The 21,823-nt window shown below is 59.1% G+C and overlaps 2 protein-coding genes across 4 annotated transcripts; one reads left to right on the top strand and one right to left on the bottom strand.

Moving 5' to 3' along the window:
• Positions 1–6,000, top strand: ADI1 (acireductone dioxygenase 1). The gene is made up of 4 exons (XM_036335441.1): positions 1–195; positions 4,224–4,343; positions 5,049–5,228; positions 5,337–6,000. Exons 1-4 carry the CDS (start codon positions 76–78, stop codon positions 5,454–5,456), a joined length of 540 nt encoding a protein of 179 aa, XP_036191334.1. The 5' UTR covers positions 1–75; the 3' UTR covers positions 5,457–6,000.
• Positions 5,969–21,253, bottom strand: TRAPPC12 (trafficking protein particle complex 12). 3 transcript variants are annotated; one of them, XM_036335440.1, is made up of 13 exons: positions 21,132–21,198; positions 20,207–20,538; positions 18,217–19,382; positions 16,358–16,474; positions 15,391–15,504; positions 14,720–14,858; positions 12,594–12,706; positions 11,440–11,512; positions 10,710–10,783; positions 8,167–8,265; positions 7,554–7,654; positions 6,790–6,877; positions 5,969–6,585 (listed from the first exon to the last, which is right to left on the bottom strand). In XM_036335440.1, the coding sequence occupies exons 3-13, from the start codon at positions 19,375–19,377 to the stop codon at positions 6,343–6,345; spliced, it is 2,322 nt and encodes a 773-aa protein (XP_036191333.1). In that variant the 5' UTR covers positions 19,378–19,382; positions 20,207–20,538; positions 21,132–21,198; the 3' UTR covers positions 5,969–6,342. The 3 variants fall into 3 exon arrangements, 2 of the variants coding, with proteins under 2 accessions (XP_036191333.1, XP_036191332.1); XM_036335439.1 differs by lacking the exon at positions 20,207–20,538 and having other exon boundaries at positions 18,217–19,466; positions 21,132–21,253; XR_004971958.1 differs by lacking the exon at positions 20,207–20,538 and having other exon boundaries at positions 6,443–6,585; positions 11,445–11,512; positions 21,132–21,250.
• Positions 21,254–21,823: the final 570 nt, after the last annotated feature.

Below are 21,823 nucleotides of genomic sequence, written 5' to 3' on the forward strand. Positions count from 1 at the left end.
GCCTCCCGGAGCGCAGGCCCCGCCCCGCCCGCCGCCCCGGCCCAGGTCGCAGGCCGCTCGCTCCTCGCAGCCACCATGGTGCAGGCCTGGTACATGGACGCCTCCGCCGACGACCCCCGCCGGCCCCACCGCGCCGAGCCCGCCCGCCCGGTCGGCCTGGAGCAGCTGCGCCGGCTCGGGGTCCTGTACTGGAAGGTACGCGGGCGCGCGGCCGGGGGGCGGGCGGGGTGCCTCTCAGTCCCGGGCCCCGCGGCCGGGACAGGACCCGGCTCTGCGCACGCTCCGCAGCGAGTCCTGGTGGTCGGCCACCGGGCGCACTGCGCACGCTCCGCAGCGAGCCCTGGTGGTCGGCCACCGAGCGCACTGCGCACGCTCCGCAGCAAGGCCAGGTGGTGGGCGGCCAGGGGTACTGCGCACGCTCCGCAGCGAGTCCTGGTGGTCCGCCACCGAGCGCACTGCGCACGCTCCGCAGCGAGTCCTGGTGGTGGGCGGCCAGGGGTACTGCGCACGCTCCGCAGCGAGTCCTGGTGGTCCGCCACCGAGCGCACTGCGCACGCTCAGCCGGGGGCCGGGTGGTGGGCGGCCCGGGGCGCCGCGCATGCGCAGAAGCAGCAGCAGGCGGGTCCAGGGAGCTGTCCCACGCCCCTCGGTGTTCCAGCTGCAGACGGGACCCCGCTGGGTCGGGGCGTGCCGGCCGGGACGGACTGGTGGCTCCGCGCAGGCAGGGCTAGGGGTCAGCGGGGATGGGGATGGGCCCAGGCTGCCCCATGGCTGTGAGGTCCGCGTTCTGGAATTCAAACTGTCTTTTGTGTGTTAATTTTTACACGGGTTTATCTTTCCTGGGCTGAGATGTGACACTGCAGAGCAATGGAAGGGTTAATGCATCCACAACCTGAAGCATTCTGAGGGCCCGTGACGTGGTCCGCGCTTGGCATTTAAGCGGAAGCAGATACTGTGAACCTGCAGATGTGCGCAGGGGATGAGCTAAAGGGTTACCCTTACTTCTCCCCGGAGGGCGGGTCCCAAGGCCCCGAACTCAGTGCCGTTTGCTGGTTGCTCCGAGCGCCCCTTGTGTGTCGTGTGTTCCTACCAGCACCCGTTCTTGGTCGGGGAACAGGGAGCAGGCGTGCAGTCTGCCCGTGGTCCCGCGGCAGAGCCTAGAGCTCGCAGTGTGAGGTTTGACTTCTGCACATGGCCAGGCGGATCTGCTGACCTGGGGCCATCTTTGTAGAAATGAACGTGTGATGGCTAGTACTCGGAGGTACTCGAGTTTGCTGTTCAGGTCTCATGTACCAGGTGTGTTTCATTCCAGGGCAAGGCCAGCATGCTGAACGCACTGCCCATGGCTTCAGTTAGTTCAGACGAAATCGGGCTCCCTCCCTGGGGAGCGACATTAAAATTGGACCCTAAAGAACAGAGGGTGCGAAGGAGAGCGTGCCCGGTGGGCGGGGGAGGCGGTCAGGTGCCTGGGCTGCCAGGTGAAGCATCAAAAATTGAAGAGTAGCAAATACTCCTCTTTGGTTTACAATGTAGTTTTCTTCTTTTTTAAAAATCGATTTCAGAGAGGGAGAGGATGCTGGGGTCCAACCCCAGCGGGTCCAGGGGTCCCCATAGGTGAGGACGGAGTCGGCGAAGAAGGAATGACACGGAGACAGCGTTCAGTTGATCAGCAGCCTAGCCAGGATCTCTAGCCAGGATCTCCAGCCAAGTTCTGGTCTGGATCTCCAGCGAAGTTCTGCTTAGGATCTCCAGCCAGGTTCTGTGTCCATGTTGTCTTGCTAGGTTCTCCAGCCAGGTTCTGTCCAGGTTCTCCAGCCAGGTTCAGTCACCAGGTTCTAGTCAGGTTCTCTTGCCAATTTCTGTAGTCAGGTTCAGTCCAGGATCTTTTGCCATGTTCTCTCCAGCGAAGTTCTTCTCTCTGTAGGTTCTGTCTTCTTAGTTCTGTGTTCTAAGTTCTGTGTTCTAAGTTCTGACTCTTGCTGTCTTATTACATCTGTATTTATACCAGTTGATTCAATCCTATCAATCTCTATTACAAAGGTTAGGGCGTTTCTTATCTCCATTCCAGGGAGTAAAGATTATGTAGCTTAAGCATGATTGTTCGTAGTTAAAGTGATTAATTACCCACCTGGCACTAGTTAAGAGGTTTTATTCCCTCCCTAACTTCAGGGGAAAATCCCTACCTGGGGAAACAACCTTTCTCAGAGACCTTGGTTAAAACACATAGTGCCAAGAAGGTGAGCAAACATATTAAGAACAGTATGCCATATATGCCAGGTCCCTTGAAACAGCAAGCATGGACCGGCTCCCGGCAAATTCCCCCTTTTTTATTTTTTAAAACCAGGCATTAAAAAGAAAAACCCCAAATGCTCTCTTGTATCCATTTTAAGAAATCCGCTATTACCTGAGTCCTGATCTATCACCCCAGGGAGAACTTACCAATCCTGCACTTTCCCGGGGTGGAAAGGCTGCAGTGGGATAAGAATACAGATCCTTGGGCCTACCTTCTCCCATGCCTCTACATTTACCTTTCGGGCACCTTTCCTTCCTCAGAAAAGCATGGACGTATTTCTTGTATAAAATGTTCCATCTGACTGGGAGTAACCTTAATTCCTCTGCTAGCAAGCATATGTGTTAAAAGATCAATACAGAGTCTTATTTCTTTAGACTCAGTATGGCACATCTTCTTAGTCTAAGAATCAATACAGAGTCTTTTTTCTTTGGACTCAGTATGGCACATCTTCTCAATCTAAGTTCTGTACTATCCACCTTCTTACCCTACTTATCCTCTGTAGGGGGGTCTGCAGTACCCTGGTGGAGTCCTATCCGTCCCGAGTGTGGGGTTCTCAATGTGGGGGGGGGGGCGCTTACCTAGGGGAATCCTGTTCCAGGAGTTCCCAAAGGTGTGGACGGAGTCGGCAAAGACTATCCACCCTCTTCCTACGGTGGAGTCCTATCCGTCCCGAGTGTGGGGCGCTTACCTAGGGGTCCCTGTTCGGGCGCCATATGCTGGGGTCCAACCCCAGCGGGTCCAGGGGTCCCCATAGGTGAGGACGGAGTCGGCGAAGAAGGAATGACACGGAGACAGCGTTCAGTTGATCAGCAGCCTAGCCAGGATCTCTAGCCAGGATCTCCAGCCAAGTTCTGGTCTGGATCTCCAGCGAAGTTCTGCTTAGGATCTCCAGCCAGGTTCTGTGTCCATGTTGTCTTGCTAGGTTCTCCAGCCAGGTTCTGTCCAGGTTCTCCAGCCAGGTTCAGTCACCAGGTTCTAGTCAGGTTCTCTTGCCAATTTCTGTAGTCAGGTTCAGTCCAGGATCTTTTGCCATGTTCTCTCCAGCGAAGTTCTTCTCTCTGTAGGTTCTGTCTTCTTAGTTCTGTGTTCTAAGTTCTGTGTTCTAAGTTCTGACTCTTGCTGTCTTATTACATCTGTATTTATACCAGTTGATTCAATCCTATCAATCTCTATTACAAAGGTTAGGGCGTTTCTTATCTCCATTCCAGGGAGTAAAGATTATGTAGCTTAAGCATGATTGTTCGTAGTTAAAGTGATTAATTACCCACCTGGCACTAGTTAAGAGGTTTTATTCCCTCCCTAACTTCAGGGGAAAATCCCTACCTGGGGAAACAACCTTTCTCAGAGACCTTGGTTAAAACACATAGTGCCAAGAAGATGAGCAAACATATTAAGAACAGTATGCCATATATGCCAGGTCCCTTGAAACAGCAAGCATGGACCGGCTCCCGGCAAGAGGAGAGACAGATAGAAACATCAATGATGAGAATCATTGATTGGCTGCCTCCTGCATCTCCCCCCCACTGGAATCAAACCCCAAACCTGGGCCTGTGCCCTCCTGGTTCAGAGGTTGATGCTCAACCACTGAGCACACGGCTGGCAGGGAATAGGAACAGGGGAGAAAAGGCACTGGGTTGACAGCAGAAGGCTCTGTCGGGCGCAGCAGCCTGGGGCTTGGACTTGAGCGGTGGGCGGGCAGACCTGAGGCCATGTGCGTTCCACCGAAGCCCCTGGCACCGGGACCCGAGGGGTGAAGAGGAACCCCAGGCAGGACTTGGGGAGCAGGAATTAATACAGCTGTTAGGGAGAATCATTCGCAGAGGCGGGAACGGAGGGGCCTGGTGACCTGTCTGGAGACAAGCACATGGGAGGCCCAGACAGGCTGTGCCTCCTGCACACGGGGCCTCCTTTCCGTGGTTCAATCCTTTAGTTGGATGCTGACAAGTACGAGAACGACCCAGAGCTGGAGAAGATCCGGAAGGAGCGAAACTACTCCTGGATGGACATCGTCACCATCAGCAGAGAGAAGCTGCCCGACTACGAGGAGAAGGTCAGGGGCTCCGGACGGTTTGGAGAGGGAGTCGTTAGACTCGCTCCCAGTACAGTTTTTAAATTTTTATTTCTTTAGTTTTTAAAATTTTTAGACTTTTACTGTTTCCATTTGGATTTTATATCAGAGTAATGCATATTTGAATTTTTTATTAATAAGATATTAGGGGGAAGAGAAAAGTAGATTTGAAATAGAAATTCTTTAAGAAGGTGACTACCTTCAACACATTTTCATGTGGCTTCTGACATTCCAGTGTGAGCATGACTGTGTGCCTGCAGTCATGTAATTGCACGTGTGATCCTGTGACATGTGACTGCCATGACTGCATGTGATCATGTGACTGCATGTGATCGTGTGACTGCCGTGTGGGGTGGGTTATGAGCAGGAGCCAGGGTATCTGGGAGTGTCGGCTCTGCACACGCAGGCTGTCGTCGGGCCAGCGACCTCGCCTCTGCCACAGGTCCTGTCTGTCAGTGGGGACCATAGGGCACCAGGCGCTGCACAGGGAACTGTGGGAGCTCTGCCTGGCACGGGTGGTGCTATCGGTGTGAATCCTTTAGGTGCTGGCTGGCCGGGAGGACTCATAACACCCCAGGTCCCCCTACACTTGCTGTAATGCCCCGACTTTCCTGGGAGAGTTCTGCCCACTTAGCTCTGTCACTGAGGCTGGTCTGCAGGCGACTCACCGTGTCCCTCATGGCCCAGATCAAAATGTTCTACACGGAGCATCTGCACCTGGACGAGGAGATCCGCTATGTCTTGGACGGCAGCGGGTACTTCGACGTGAGGGACGCGGAGGACAGGTGGATCCGCATCGCCATGGAGAAGGGAGACATGATCACCCTCCCCGCGGGGATCTATCACCGCTTCACGCTGGACAAGCAGGTGGGCCCATGTGGCTCGGAGGTGGGAGGGTAGGGTGTGACTGACAGACAGACGCGGGAGGTAAAGGCCTCGCTGGCCGGTCTCACCGGGGCTGTGTGCTGTCCCCAGAACTACGTGAAGGCCATGCGGCTGTTCGTGGGAGAGCCGGTGTGGACGGCGCACAACCGGCCAGCGGACCACGTGGAGGCGCGGGGGCAGTACCTGACGTTCTTGGCGCAGAGGGCATAGTGGTGCCGAGCCAGCACACCCCTGCCCGGGACGGTCCTGGCGTGACAGCGGCAGGAAACCTACCGTGTCTTCCTCACTTTTCTGTCCCTCTGGGAGGTTGTCTGATCAGTCTGTTTTAGTGGAAGGAGCCGTAGCCTGATCTGATTTTTACGTAGAAGCCACTGTGGGCAGCCTCGTCTGCACTCCCGTGGCCCTGTGCCGGCACCCACGCTGCACTCGCGCCGCGTGCCGTGTCCCTGCCGGGCCGCCCCGTTGGGACCTGATGCCTTGCCGTCAAGGCCACGCCGCCTGTGCGCAGGTGTAAGCAGGTGACAGGACTCTTCCCACCACCAGGGGTGTGGGGGGCAGCCCTCACGTTAGGGGGACTCACCCACTTTCTTGTTTAAAATAAAGCAGCTGCCTTGCCTGGCCGGTAGCTCAGCTGGTTAGAGCACCGTCCCAATGCACCGAGGCTGTGGGTTCAGACAAGACTGCGCCAACGAGCTCATAAATAAGTGGACCAGCCAATGGGGCTCTCTCATCAATAAACTTTAGAAATAAGTAAGCAGCTGTCTCCTTTCGTGCCTGGGCTGGAAAGCGCCGATGGCGAGACGATGGGTCCCTCTGGGGCTGGGAGGAGGGGTGTCGTCCCGTGGTGTCCCCTGCAGTTACAAACGCCCCAACGCCCAGGCGTATGGGAACAGTTTATAGTCCATCTTCCCACTCTCCTCTGAGGACATTGAGAACTGACAAACCAAGCAGCCCCGCCTCCAGGAATCAGCAGCACGAGGCCCCGACACCCCAGTCGGGAGGGTTAGCGAGGCCTCACAGGACCGGGACCGCCAGCCCCGCCCGGTGGCTCCCGTGCGCAGTTCCCAGGAGCCGGAGCCCCAGCCGGCCAGCAGGGCTAGGCCAGCTTGAGGCACTGCGTGTTGAAGCTGTCGCCCTCACGGCCGGCGACCGCCTCGAGCAGCGCCTGCTTCTTCTGCGCGCTGCGGGAGGACTCGAGCTCGTACATGGTGGTCAGGTTGAAGAGCACGCTCTCGTGCAGGCAGTGCCCGGGCTCCTGCTGCACCAGCGCCTCCAGCTGCCGCAGCGAGTCCTTGAGCCGGCCCAGGTACAGCAGGCACACGGCCGCGTTGTTGTTGGCCTGGAGGACGGACGTCAGGACTGCTGTGCCCGGGTGGGTGGCCGGGACCGCACCCCCTCAGAGGACGGGCATCAGGACTGGGGATGTGCCTGGGGCAAAACGGGGCGTGCAGGGCCGGGGTCCCCACCCCCCACGGACACCGCCCAGGCCAGCGGGCTGGACAGGGGCCCCAGGTGTGAGCCCACATCTGCCGAAGCGCCTTACCACTGCATTTGTGGGGTCAATCCTTAAGATCTCTGTGAAGAACCTGTGGGCTTCTGCGAAGTTATTCTGGCCGAGGTGAAGGAAAGCTCTGCGACAGAAGCGACAGTAAAGCGTCAGCGTCCCAGGGCAGAGGCACGGGCGATGTTCACCCTCGTATGACCTTGAGCCGCCTGGGACGGTGACCTCCAGCCGGACAGTGAGTGCCGCCGGCTGGCCCATAGCTCGCATTCTGGATAGAAAGTAAGGTGCTGGGAGCACCCCGCCTGGCCCTCCCCTCCTCTCCCTGGCGTAGTCATTACCTTACCTTCTTTCTCCTAAGCTCCAAGGCCCTCCTTTTGTCTCTGTAACTTTCTAAATAAACTTTCACTTAAAAAAAAAAAAAGCGGTCTAACCGATCTTAATCCCGACATGGCTCTGCGCCTTCACTTCCTGCCTCAGCTTCTCTCTGCTCCCGAGGGAGCATCTCCGGCCTCACGGTGCTATGGGTGTTGGCCCGTAAGAGCCACCCCGGGACACAGCGGCGAGCGCTGGGGGGAGTACGTACAGACGCTAATTTACGTGAAAAATGGGGGCAATGTGAATACTCTGAAAAACAAAGAAAAATGCTTAAAGTCAATTCTTGCGGCTAAAAGAATGACTGTGATTCAAGAAAACCCGTCCACTCCTGGGGCTGTGACTTGTTCCGATTCTGAGACCTGGAAGGGGCCGCGTCCTGAGGGCTGTGTGCGCCGGGAGCTGCGGGAAACACTGTGTGAACTCCGTACCTGTTCATCAGCACCATCGTCTTCCCCTGCGGCCCGTCCAGCTTCTGTGTCACTTTCTCCACGTCCTGAAAATACTTCTCGGCCGTTTTTATGTCTCCAATCTGCTCTGACAGAGTCACCAGTCAGTTCAGGTGGCAAGTCTGCAGCCACGCACAGCTCAGCGCCCGGCGTCACGTCATGAAGACGTTCGTGTCGAGCAGGGGGACTCTAACCACTTGCTAAGTATCATTTCCTGCTCAAGCTGCCGGAGACGGTGGGATGCAGTGGGTGGACTCCCTGCAGCCGAGTCGAACCTAACACGCGGGCCACGCTAGACGCACGGTCTGCAGTCTATACTTTCTGAAAGAATCTTGGCATAGCAGCAGTTACACAGAATAAAAATAAAATTAAAGACTAAAATTAAAAGTATAGCAGGGACAGTTTGAACTGTGGCAGCCCCATCGATTTTTCTGGTCTGGTTGACCAGTGAAATGACAGGCACGCACTCCCCGTGCGCCTGGGCCCTCGAGTTCTTTGTCCCACGAGCTCACTTCTCGGTTGTGCCTTAGCTGCCAGAGCCCGGGGGTGGTCAGTGGCCCCGGCCTTCCCACGCGCCTTTGCGGGCAGCGCCCACCTGAAGGAAGATGCGGCCGATGCCGCTGAGCAGCTGCGGCTCCTGCTCGGGGTGGAACTGGGTGACGGAGCGGTAGGCGTCCACGGCCAGCACGTAGTCCTGCGAGGGGCAGCGGCTGTCAGGTGAGGACTGGCTCTGCCCAAGGCCCCGTGGACCCCGTGTGGAGGACACGGGGACACATGCGTGGCAGGAAGCAGGAGGCCCAGTAGGAACCCCCGCCCACCCAGCGCCCGCCTTGCCCGCCTGCAGGCCTCTGTGAACCTAAGGGGAGGCAGTGACATTTAAAGAGGTGAGCCCTGGCTGGTGCTCAGTGGTCAGGCACACAGACGCTCCCAGGTTAGATTCCTCGTCAAGCATGCACCTGGGTTGCAGGTTCATTCCCCGTCCTGGTCGGGAGGCAACCAATTAATGTGCCTCTTGCACACTGAGGTATCTTTCTCCCTCCCTCCCTCCATCTAAAGCAGTGTTTCTTTGTATGGGGTGGGGCCACAACATTAGTAACAAAGAAACAGAATTTCCGGAGGATGAGGCCCAGAAATCAGGATTTTAAAAAGATTCCCAGGTGCTTCTAACGTGCAGCCACGGTGGAGAACCAGTGATCTAAAGCAGTGGAGAAATACCTTCAGATGAGGATTAACAAACAACAAAGTGAGGTGAGCCCTGGCCGGTGGCTCAGTAGGTGGGAGTGTCGTCCTGTGCCCCAACAGGCTGTGGGTTCCATCCCTGGGAGGCAACCGATCCATTTTCCTCTCTCTCACTGATATTTCTCTCCCTCAAACCAATGAACATATCCTCAGGTGAGGATAAAACGATAATAAGTAAAATAAAGTGAGAGGAGGGCTCTCCCAGCCCCGTGCCACATGGCTGTGCGGGAGGGCGTATGCACACACTCGGGCGGGAGCACACGAATACATTTCTCATCGTTGAAACGTTGAATTAATATTTATTCTCTGTCATAGAAATGTTATTCAAAATCATTAAGTGCTGAGGACATAACCCGTTAGCCCACATCACCAGGTTCACGTGACACCACGCGGCAGACCCCAGGCCTGCGCTGCCGGCACGGCCACCAGATGGGCTCAGAAAGCAGGAGCCTGAGCGGCCCTGACGGCAACAAGGGTCCCTCTTTAAACCCGGACAGGAAAGGCTAAGCTGCAGTTCCAGTCCCACCTTCGCCCGACGGCATTCTGAAACGCCGACACCGCCCACATCCCACCTGCGGGCGGGCAGGAGGCCGTTTGTGCCGAGGTATTATGACGATACAACAAAGAAACGCGTTTTCGTCCCATAATTTTCTGTTCGTGTCTTAAAATGCAGAAAAGCCGCGAGTTTGGGAACAGTGCCTCCCTCCTGTGGGTGTGGCCCACGGTGAGCACAGCGTCTGCCTGTGACCTCAGGGCTGTGCTGGTTTCTCTGCGCTGGGACCGAAGAGCGGGGGCAGCAGGGTCAGAGCTGGCTGACGGGACGGGGTGGGAGTGGCCTGTGGAGGGCAGAGGGGCAGGACCGCAGCCTCGGGGAGCAGCTGGTCACTGCGGAGGCTGTGGGCTCAGGGCCACCCCCCTCCTGCCCACACGGCCCAGGGCAGGTGTGGCTGAGGTGCGAGGGGACAGGGACAGGACTACCAAGGCCGGCCGGCCGGCCTCTGAGGACACGTGAGCCTGAAGGGAAACCGCTGTGAGCGATAGCGCTGCGCTCCTCACCCCCACCCCCACCCCCACCCCCACCCGTCCTCACCACCATGCTGGGGCTGGCTCCTCCAGTGGTCCCGGCCACACCTCTGTGACAGCGGATGAGCGGCTGTGGCTCTGAACTTACCCCTGCTCCCAGCCCTCCCCGCGCCCACATGGATCCATGGCTACATTGCGGCGGCCCGCAGGCATGGAGCGCCACGGTCACGCTCCTCCACTCCGTAAACTGCCTGCCTGCTTGCACTGCAGCTCGGAATGGCCTTGGGGGCCGTGGGGGAGCCCCCACCGCTCATAGGGCCCAGGTGTGGACAGCGAGGCTGCTGCCTTGTGGCTGATGGGTTCCTGCAGCAGCTTCCTCAGCCCCAGAGCAGGTCACCCTGGGGCAGGTGTGGGCCGGGCGGGGGTGGGAGGGGGATGGGGAAGGGGCTGCAGGTCCCCACACAGGGAGAGGCCCCAGGACAGGCTGTGAGCTGCAGGGCCTGCCTGAGGAGGGGACTGGAGGAGACAAGGCCCCCCCATCCCAGGTGCAGCCTGGCCGTGCCCTGTGGTTGGTAGGCTATCCCCTGGACCGGGGTGCAGTGTCTTGTCCTGGCACCCAGCCCATCACCCCTGGTCGAGAAGGCCCTCTCCCACAGGATCACAGAGCCACCTTCCGGGCGGAGCACAAGGAGAGCACGGGAACAGAGGGGGGCACGAGTGTGAACCATGATTTAAACTGAATCACCAGACCCACGTTTAACAATTACTCGGGACGAGGAAAACTCTCCGTTCTGTGGAATTCCTCGCACAGAAGTCACAGCACAGGCGGAGTGTGTGCCTGCTGTGCAGACCCTCCGCGTGCCCAGCCCCACGCACCTTCATCAGCAGCAGGCAGTTGGCCATGGAGCAGGTCACCCGGCCCAGGCGGGACCGCCAGAGCTGCACGGAGGCTGCAAGAGAGGGCGGTGAGCGAACGCGGCGCTGGGGTGGGGCCCGCACTCCCGAGGCCGGCGCTCTGGGCTCCGGGTGGAGGCCGCCCCTGGAAAGGACACAGCAGCAGAGGCAGGGCTCCGCCTCGGGGGACAGACCACAGGGCCAGGGCCAGCGTCAGCACCCCGAGAACTCCTCACCGTGAAAGGGGGGAAGGCCTGCTGCCCATGGCCCGTGCGAGGTGCCCCACGGGGTCAGCACTGGGCTCTGCCTTCCCCAGGTCCCAGGCCTGTTTCCTACCTCCTCCCGCTCCACTGGGGGGGGGGGGGGGGGGGCGGGAGGGGCTTTGTCACCTCACGCGGCACAGGCAGAGGTGCTGCTGGAAGGTCACACGCCCGCCAAGTGAGGCCACCTGAAGCCAACTCCCCACAGGGCATCTTCAAACCTCCACAGCCTGCCCCACCGCCCCCGCCTGCCCACCCGCCTTGGGTCCAGACCGGCATGGGCCTGCCCTTTCTCCCATCTCTTCACGGAGTCCCAGGCTGAAGGTCCCTAGGAGCTGCCCTGGGATGAGGGGAGGGCTGATTAAGGGACAAGGAAAAGGGGGTGAGACCACAGAACCAGCGGGCTGCGCTCCGAGAGCCCCAGGAGCTGCGCAGGAGGGAAGCGCACGGACCTTGCCTGTTCTCGGGTGAGATGCTGCTCATGCTGCCGTCCTCGGCCAGGCCTTGCTCCAGGTGGGCCAGGATCTGCAGTCAAAGGACAAAGCCCCGCAGGTGGGCCTGGGCCTGGGCCTGGGCCTGGGCCGTCACACCTGCCCGGGAGCCGCTTTCTCCCGAGAGCCGGGCCTCAGGACCTTTCCCGCACACCCCGTCCCGCTCGCTGCCCAGCACCCAGGTGGCGGCCACCTGCAGCGCGGGAGGCTCGGAAGTAAAAGGACAAGATGACCTTGAACCACCCCCACTCCACCAGCACACGGTGGTGTCGTTCCTTCAGTGGGTCTGCCGCCTGCGCTGAGACCGTCTGGGGTCGGGCTGCTGGCAGCTGCAAGTAAGGGTTACATCACCGTCCCCCACCTGTGGCTGTGGGGCTGCACCCTCCAGGAACCCCATACCAGTTCCCCCAGAGCAGCTGGGACTGAGAAGGCCCCTGAGATGCAACCTCATTTCTTTAACCGCCGGAAGCTGCTGCTCCTGCTGGCGTGCTGTCTAGTGTGAGGGCGGCTCCGCACACGAGCTCCACCCCAACCGCATGCACTGCTCCCTCGAACCACATGCCCTGCGAGAACTGAGGACCAGCGCTGGGAGGCAGGCGGCGGCCTGGGAACGGAGCCCTGGCCCCCAGGTCTTCCTAACGTCACCAGTGGAACGATCTCATCGCCACACAATGTTACTTCCCAACCCAGGGCGATTCGGGGGGCGATTTGGGGGGCACTCCGGCCCGACTGTCCTGAGTCAGAGGTGCAGGTGGCAGGGTCAGGGCGATGTGCCTGGGCTCTGGGACCTCAGACCACTGTCTAATGCTGCCCAGGGCCTGCTTGGCAGCAGCAGGCACTCAGGGCACTGCAGGAGCCGGGGGCCTGGTACGCGTCCGAGCTTTCCCGGTGCCTGGGCACAACTCGCAGGTGACTTCTACGACGGAGCTCTTCTGCTTCCCCCACAATGCCACTAAAGACCGAGGCCTTCAGGACTCCAGCTCCCCAAGCCTGCCCCCTGCCCGCCATGATGTCAGCGAGCAGACAGCACAGGGTCCCAGCAGGCCAGGCCTGCCTTCCTGAGGCGGCAGGGGCGACAGTGGGCACGGGGGAGGGACCGGGGGACGGGAGCCTACCTGGCTGCAGACAGCCTTCACCCGGTGCAGCCGGTCCAGCGACTCCTGCGGGTTCCCCAGGTACTGTTGCAGCTCCGCGTGCAGGATGCGCATGGAGAAGGGGACCATGGAGCCTGCGGCCAAGGCCAGAGCGTCAGCGGTGCCGTGAAGAGCGCGCCCTGCCCCGTGCGTGCATGCGAGCTGTGCAGACCCCCCACAGCGGGCACCACAGGACCGCCTGGCACTGTCAAGTTCCCCATGGTGCCCACTGCAGAGTGTAAGCATGTTCTAGCAGCGGTTCTCAGCCTGTGGGTCGCCAACAATGAAAATACATCCTGCATAGCAGATTTCTACATTACAATTCATAACAGGAGCAAAATTACAGTTATGAAGTAGCAACGAAAATACTTTTATGGTTGGGGGTCACCACAACATGAAGAACTGTATCAAAGGGTCGCGGCATGAGGAAGGTTGAGAACCGCTGTTAGCGTGTCCTAGTAAGCATGCTCCAGGCATCAGAGGGCCGGGGTGTCTCCTGCAGCCGAGTAGACTGTCACACTGACGAGACAGCTGGGCCCTCCTCCAACACAGGACCACACAGCTCACTCGGCTCAGCACCGTCCACGGCAAGCTCGCCTAGAAGTGCTCGGCGAGGTCCCCGGGACCTGCAGGGAGGATCGGCCACAGATGAGGGCGTGGGGGACCCAGAGCCAGGACGGGCGGAGCCAGCGTGCGTCGGGCCCAGGTCCTGAGGATGCCGCTTCAGCCAGAGTCTATGTATGTATGCGTGTGCATGTGTGCACATGCGTGTGCCTTTGGAGCCAAAGCTGTGCCTCAGAACGGTCCCAGCAGGAGGCACGGCAGCATCAGGGCTGCTCAGACATGGGGACCCCGGCGCCCCCAGCTCCATCGGTCAGTGCCGAGGGGGAATGAGCACCACTGCTATTCGGGAGTAAAACAATTTACACGTTTCTTTCTTGAATGCGGGGACATGGTGAAGAGTCACAGAGCCGGTATTAACGTAGCAAAACTCTTTCAGAATTCAACTCTAAGAGGTGTTTTTTAAAAGAAAATTTGACATTCCCCCAGGAACAGTTCCAAGCAACAACAGAGGAGCTTCTGGGTCCGGCCCCTCCGCCTTCTGGGGTGAATGTGCTCAGTGGGTACACTGCGCCCAGTGTTTAATAGAAGGCCCTGAAGCTTATTCATACACGTCATGTGTTTGCTCACATACTGCAGCTAAAGGAAATGAATCAGAATCGGACACTGATGCGGTCAGACCGCAGAGCAAGAAGAAAAATCGGTCCACATCCCAGACACCACTGTGGCCGGTGTCGCACACTCAGGAGGCCTACGGTCCCTCACGGTTTGCGGTAACTGCCTGATGGCGCGTGGCCACCGTCTGCTCTCCATCCGAGTTCCGACGCGGTTTAATTTCCGCGGCTTCAGCAGCGCGCCCCCTGAACCCGGACTCCACTCCCAAAGCTGCAGGGTCCCGGGGGCGCCACCACACCGTCCTGGCCAGCAGGGACTGCAGACAGCACCAGCGGCGCCAGCGCCCAGGCGGAGGGCAGAACAACGAGGCGGTCCCTTCCTCTTAACCCGCTGGTGTGTGACTTGCTGTTCTGAGTGCCCGGCTCATGGACTCAACAGGACAGGAGACCAGACATGGCGGTTCAGTGAGCTGGCCCTGCAGACCATGAAGGTCTGGGCAGCCTTTCGCTCGACAAAACACCTCCAAACTGCCCCTGCCACCCTGCCTAGTTCTCGTTTCCTGCCGCTCTGTCTCACGTCGCCCACATTTTTCAATAAATTAAACGACAGCGGAGGCTGAGAGCCGGCACAGAACAAGCACGGTGCACGGACTGTGTGCGTCCCTTCCCTGTGCACGTCTGAACCGGTTACAATGCAAAGTACTTTTCACTCTGGAGCAAGGCCAGGCAGCCTGCGGGCCCCCAGCGTCCTCACTGGACTCTCACGGGAGCTGCCTGGGAAACGGGGGATGGACCCGCGGCCCCGTGAGCGCGTCCAGGTCGGGGTATGACAAGCAGGCGAGGCTCTCAGGCCCACTGCCAGGTGCCTACTCTCCCAGGACCGGGAAAAGAAGGGAACGAGAACACCAGCTGAGTGCAAAGCAGGGCCCTTACCCCTGCGCCCCGGGTACACGTGCGGGTAGTACTCGTAGTAGAGGTCGGGCTGGTCCAGGCTGCCGAAGGGCTCGAACTCCAGCTCCGCGTTCTGGAACAGGCCCAGCTTCACCAGCAGCGCCAGCCGCACGAACCACAGCTGCGCACGTGGAGGCACAGGTCACCGCAGGGTGGACCTGGGGACGGGCCGGCCTGATCCCCCTCCCCCAGGGACCCCCTTAACTGCTCCGGGGACCTGTGCCCACACGGAGAGCTCCAGGAGGCAGGATCCCAGGGCCTCCGCGGCGTGCCCCCCTCACCCCCGCCCCCCGCCGGCTCTTCCTCCTCACACTAGTTCTGCATCCTTATCCGAGAACTGCTGTGACCAGGGAGAGCAGCCCTGAGGAGGCCGGCCCCGCCCTGTGGGCCCCGTCCCAGCCCCTCCCCCAGCCCCTCCCCCAGCAACTCTGCAAGGACACTGGGTGCCCAGCCTCCAGAGAGACAAGTCCAGGTCACACCTGTGTTGTCACAAAGCAGGACCAGAGCATTCTCACCCTGGGACTGAATTCGGGGTTCGAAACCCGCTTTGTTCCCACTGTTCTTATTGGAACGAAAGGTCCCGGCCCCTCCCATGCCCCCCCACCCCCACCCCAATTACAACAAACAACAACCCAGTGCCCGCCCGGCTGTACCTGCAGCGAGTCTGCCGTGTGGCTGGTGGGCAGCCCACTCTTGCCGTAGCCTTGGCCGTGGGCTGTGAGGAGGCGCCCGCACAGGTCCACCGCCGCCCTCCAGTTTCTGCTGCTCTGAAAGGCAGAGGCAAGACGGGCCCTCGAGCCCCAGGCTGTGTGCTGGACGCAGCGGTAGCGCCAGGTAGCCCGCCCAGCGGAGGCCACCGGGCGAGGCTGAGGTCCTCGCCACACGTCCATCAGCACGCGACGCAGCCCAGGAGAACGCGCAGGACGCCAGCACGTCACTGCCGACGGCCACGGTGAGAACCGGGGGAAAGCTGGCCGCAGCCACATCGAGCTGCCCGCCTTTCTCCCAAGATAACCACCTGTGAGCTCTTTCTGCTTCACCTTCCAGTTTAAGATCAACACTCGAATGGGAGGCTGTGCTGGCCACGTGTGCGTGTGTCTGTGAGGCTGCACGTGGTGTGAGGAGTGCTGTACGTTTGCATGCTCCCATTATGAACAGGAAAGCCTCGATGAGCTGCACTGCTGCGGCCCGTCACAGGCCAGTCTATCAACACGCGGCACTTCCGCGCTATTTCCTGCCGAGACTTGAACCGCGGGCACCCGTGCACTAACGAGCCTTCTACACTAAGTGCAGAAGACAGAACATTTTGAAAAATAACATAAAACTATTTCCCTCTAGACATTCTATTTGATGAAGCTTATTTAACCCACATACACGCTGCTTCGAGTAACCCGACCACTTCAAACAATGGCCTTTAGGCTCATTGGACTGCACACTGAAAGCGTGTTGATATGACGCTTTTTGCTACACAGGCCTGGTACCGATGCTAACAAAATTCTAGTTACGCGCAAGGGCTTTGGATAATGTGTGCAAGGTAATGACTCCCAGGACAACATCAGGAAGGAAGGCAGGACTCATCAAGAAAACACACAACCTGGAACCAAACACTCTGCTCCTTACAATGAGCTGCTTCAAGCCGACGAAGGACTGCTCCACCGCGCTGGCGTCCGCCACCGTCCTCCGCGCCGCCGCCTTCTCCCCAAGGAAGCGCAGCAGCAGGTCCTTGACGGCATCTCCCTGGGAAGAACGTGCGAGGCAGGTCAGGGCAGCGCGGCGTTCCCTAACTCAGCTAACCAGAGGCCACCCGGAACCCCAGGTCACCGTGCGGTTAGGATCCATAGCTGCCCCGACCCTGACCCTGACCCTGACCGGCCTACGTTAAACCACAGAGCAGCAGCCCTTTCTCAACGGAGTGCCGAGTGAGTGCTGTGCGATGCTGCGGCCGGGAGTGAGCTTCTGGGCCCGACCCTAAGGCCACGTGCCGGCCCCGTCCCTTTGGCACATTTCCAAACACCCGAGGACCCCTGGTCCCAGCTCCCGAGAGCCACCGGGTTCAGGGTCAAGTCACTTCCATGGCAACCTTCCATTTCCCAGAATTACAGGGGGGGGAGGGGAGACCTGCAAACGGCAGCGCCTTGGAAAGCAGGTGCTGGAGGCCAGACCCCCGGCTGTGAAGGGAACTCCCCAGGAGGGCTGGAGGGGAGAGACAGGGCGCAGGTCACGGGCCACCGCGGGGCAGGGAGGAGGTGCTCACTGCGCTGTCTCCTATCCGGTTTTCCAATCTACCAATAAAAGGCGCCGCTCAGTAAACATCTACTGTGACATCGCTTGTGTGGACACGCCCCAGGGTAGAGAGGGGAGCCAGTGCTCTCAGCTGCCTCCCGACTGTGGGCTGTGGGTGCTCGGTTCTCTGCAGACATCCCAACGCTGGGCATCTGCAACTAGCGAGACTACCTCCTCCTTTTTTAAGAAGATTAATGTGAGAGAGAGAAGACGTTGGTGAGCCAGAGATTCATCGATGGGTGCCTCCCGCACGTGCCCTGACGTGTCAGACCGCAGCCTTCCAGGGCACAGGGTGAGACTTCTTCCTGATGACAAATTCCCAAGAGCGGGATTCCGGGGCAGTTTTTAAAACTTTATTTTAAAATGTTTGTACCAAGTTATGGTCCCATCAGGGCTGCCCGAGACAGGCTGCTTCCCACTCTAACTGCACAGCACAGGAAGGAAGTGGATCAGGGACAGGGAATGGTTTTATCCTCTAGTGGACTGAGCTGACACTGCTACTCGCACACATGACGTTTCTGCTTTTATGATGATTATTGGGGCACTCCTATCTCCTTGTTGAGTCTGCGAGAGCTTTGTCCACTTGAGCACATCAGACACAACACACACACCCGACCATCTCGTAAAGGCCCAGCGTCTCTGAGCAGAGAACCCCGGCTCCAGCTGTGGCCAGCACAACTGATTCAAGAAAAACGAAGGGAATGAAGCCTGTTTAAAAATAAAGGGGGTGGGAGACTTATCCTGTGCTGCAGCCCGGATGTCACCGAGAAGCCGATCACACCAAGTCTCGAGCCACTTCTGAGAACTGCGAGGTAACCAGCTCCCTTGCTGAAGTCACCCCTAAGACCAGGACTATTTCCTTAAATTACATCAGGGACATCAACAGGGCCCGAAATCACCCAGTGACACAACACGGACCCTGACAATCAGAACCTTAGGACTCCTAAAAACAGGACTTTCCAATGCCTGAAAGGTATTCACTTATATATGGCATGTGCGTATAAAAGGTATGCTGCTTGTACACAGCAGCTACGTGCACAGGAAGTGTTATACGCACGTACGCAGTAAATGTGCGAACGGTAACACATGTATATAAGCGACAAGCAGCCGGGGACTGAGGTGTGGGCAGAACGACCTACTTCCTGGGGGAGATCACCTGCGAGCGCTGCCTCTTCCCAGGAGGTGCCCGGCCTCACCTGGATGTTGTCGAACTTGAGGCCCGGCATGGTGAGGTTCTCCTTGTCCACGAACACGGTGCGGTACTGCTGCGTGGCCACTGAGACCAGGACGTCCCTGGTCGCCTCCCCGGGCAGCCAGGCGTCGCTCCTGCGGTCCATCTCGCTCATGCTCAGGGCGGTGGCGAAGGGGTCCTCGCTCCCTGCGAACACGGCCTGGATCTGGGAGAAGGGCTTTGGGGACGGAGGGGTTTCCAGCGAGGCTGTGGGCACAGCTGGTTCTGAGCTCTCCGTCCCCGGGGAGGCGAGTGGAGACAGCTGCCCGGGAACCGCCGTGCCAGCGTGGGGGTTACTGACGGAAATGAACGCAGAGGTGGTGAAGGAATCAAAGAAGTCCGAGGCCAGGGAGCTGGCGCTGGCGGTCTCCCCGAAGAACGTGCTCAGGCTGGGGCTGGGCTGGACCGCCGGGGGAGGCGTCCCGGAGGCTGGCCGGCTGGGGCCGCTGAAGCTGGGCGACTTCACCATCTGGGACTCGAAGCCGTCCTGCAGGAAGGGGCTGGGCTGGGCGGCCGCGGCCGGGGCCTGGCTGAAGATGGTGCACACGGGCACGGGCGTGTCCTTGGGAGGGGGTGGGCCCTGGTGCCTGGGGCCCGGCTCCCCGGCATCCTCATGCTCACAGGCGGGCAAGCCTTTCCCTTCCGGCTCCGGGTCTGCCTTCAAGGCCACCCTGTCGCCAGGAGTGCCTTCCGAGACGCCCTTCGGTGCCTTGTCTGCATCGCTCTCACTGTCAGGACTGGGCGTGTCCGCGGCGCCTTTGCCTTGGCCCGGGACACTGTCCGGGCTGCGATCAGCACTGCCTCCAGCAGGCTCCCGGACATCCTGCGCCCCACCAAGGTCACCGCCCAGGTCGCCTGTGTCGTCTTCGCTGTTGTTCGGGGAATCCGAAATGAGGACGCTCTCCATCATGTGCTCGCTGAGCTTGTCTGCAAAGTTATTGGAATCATCCGAGACGGCCTCATTCTCCTCTGACCCAAACTCGTCGCCCCCGAGATCAATGGTTTCCTCCTGGTAGAGCAGCCCGGGTTCTTGCTGGGGTGCCTCCGGGGCGATGCTTCCTGCTCCCCCCTCGGCCAGCCGGGGCTCCGTGGTCAGGCTCTGCTCAGCACCCGGAGCGTCCCCCATGGTCCCTGAAACAAAGGCAGATACACCAACCTCAGCAGCTTTTCCTCCCGTTACTATGAAGCTCGTTTTATCCTACTTTTTTCTTTCTTCTTTTTAAATATATTTTTATTGATGTCAGAGAGGAGGGGAGAGAAAGAGAGAGACAGAAACATCAATGATGAGAGAGAATCATTGACTGGCTCTTGCACGCCCCACACTGGGGATCAAGCCCACAACCTGGGCATGTGCCCTGACCGGGAATCGAACCCTGACCTCCTGGGTCATAGGTCGATGCTCAGCCACTGAGCCACGCCGGCCGGGCTACTTTATAAAAATGGTAAACACGTCATCTTACAATTGTCTACCAGTGGTTCTCAACCTTCCTCATGCCGTGACCCTTTCATACAGTTCCTCATGTGGTGGTGACCCCCAACCATAAAAGTATTTCCGTTGCTACTTCATCACTGTCATGTTGCTACTGTTATGAATCGTCATGTAAACCTCTGATATGCAGGATGTATTTTCATTGTTCGCGACCCACAGGCTGAGAACCGCTGGCTCTAGAGACCCATGGAAAGTGCAACAGCCAGTGACCCCTACTGTCCATCTGTGGATCTTGGGTGATAAGGACTTGTCCTCAGGCTGCAACCTGTCCCGGCCGGTGTGGACATTGATCACAGGGAGGCTGAGAAACCGTGGGTCCCTGCGCCTGCTGCTCAGTTTTGCAGTGAACCTACAACTGCACTGAACAGCGTTTATCAGTTATATGTTCACATCCATATTCAAAAGACTCCATTTCTCCAGCCACTTACATGTTACTGTAGTAAAAGACAGGCAACGTAAAACTCACCACCTTAGTCATTTCCAAGTGTACAGTTCAGTGTATTAAGCACGTTCAGGTTGTGCAACCATCACCGCCATCCGTCCCAGAACTCCTCTCATCTTGTAAAACCGACTGTGCGCTCGGTAAGCTGACGCCTCTCCCAGCCCGGCACCCACACCCGCCTTCCTAGGAACCTGACGCTGCGGGGGCCTCACGGAAATGGAACCAGCAGTGCTGTCTCTCTGTGGCTGCCTCACTTCACGGAGCACGTCCTCAAGGCTTAGAAGGCCATGTTGTAGCAAAGATCAGAATTTCCTTAAACGTTTTTTAAATCCTCACCCGAAGAGATTTTCCCATTGCTTTTTAGAGGAGGGAGGGGGGAGGGAGAAACATAGACGTGAGAGAGACACACTGACTGCTGCCTCCCACAGGGGCCCCACCGGGCTGGGAGTGAGCCCGCATCCCAGGGGTGTGCCTTGAACGGGAATCGAATCTGAGACCCTTCGGCCCACGGGATGATGCTCTAACCACTGAGCCCACAGGCCAGGGCTACCTAGGACATTTTAAAAGAAATCATCTGAAAATTACAAAGCGAGCAAAAAGCAACAATCTTTCAAGTCACAGCTTAAGTGTGTAACGATGTTTAGATTCTCGGAAACCTTGTTTTAGGTAACATCATTAATGAAACCCCTCTGCCTGCACCCCAGACCCCCTGCCTGCGCCCTGATGCCTCTGCCTGCAGCCCGGTCCGCCCTCTGCCTGCGCCCCGGTCCGCCCTCTGCCTGCGCCCCGGTCCGCCCTCTGCCTGCTCCCCGGCTCCCCTGCCTGAGCCGCCGACGCCCCCCGCCGCGACGCGCCAAAGTCCCCGCGGCAGACGCGGCCGGCGGGGCCCGGGGAGGAGCGGGGAGAGCTTGAGGCGGCGGGAGCCGTCCCTGCAGCCGGCGGGCCTCACCTGCGACCGCGGGGTCGGCGAGAATGTGGAGGAAGCGGGAAGGGGGCGTGAACGCTGCGCCTACTGCGCCGGCCGCGCCGCCTCTCCTGCGCGCATGCCCAGTGCAGCCTCCTCCCCGACCTCTCAATGGTGGCGGCCGGAAGCGCATTGCATTTCCGGTTCACGCAGCGGGGGCGGGGCCCGGAGGTGGGGGCGGGGCCACGGGGCGGGGCCTGAGCCTGGGGGCGTGAACGCGGCGGGGTGGGCGGGGCGATCTTGGGGCTGGAGCGGGAGTAACTCTAAACCTCGCCGGCGGGGGGCGCAGCTGGAAGGGACACAGCTAGGCTTCTTTCATCGGGGCCAAAGCGCCCTGGAGACTATCTTCAGGGTTTGTCTTCGTGCCTTGCTGTGCCTTCGACTCTTCCTGCTGCACATCGGCACTATTTGCGTAATAACATTAATGATAAAAAGTGTCCGTTGTCGGCCGTGGGAACCGCACCAGGCGTCTCACCGGCGGGGTCAGACCAAAGCGGGGCTCAGCAACCTCCTACTTGGGTTCCGGCTAAGAGAAGAATTCAGAGCCAAGAGCCAAACTCGCTAGAGACGATCCATTTGAGCCAAGAGAAAGGACATTCGAAGAGAAATCTCAAGCGGCTGCTCAAAGAGCTGCCCTGGGGAATGGCTAGGATTCCTTTTAAAGCCTCGGGGCGGAA

This window comes from Myotis myotis, unplaced genomic scaffold (genome assembly GCF_014108235.1).
Source record: "Myotis myotis isolate mMyoMyo1 unplaced genomic scaffold, mMyoMyo1.p scaffold_m19_p_14, whole genome shotgun sequence".
Taxonomy (NCBI): domain Eukaryota; kingdom Metazoa; phylum Chordata; class Mammalia; order Chiroptera; family Vespertilionidae; genus Myotis; species Myotis myotis.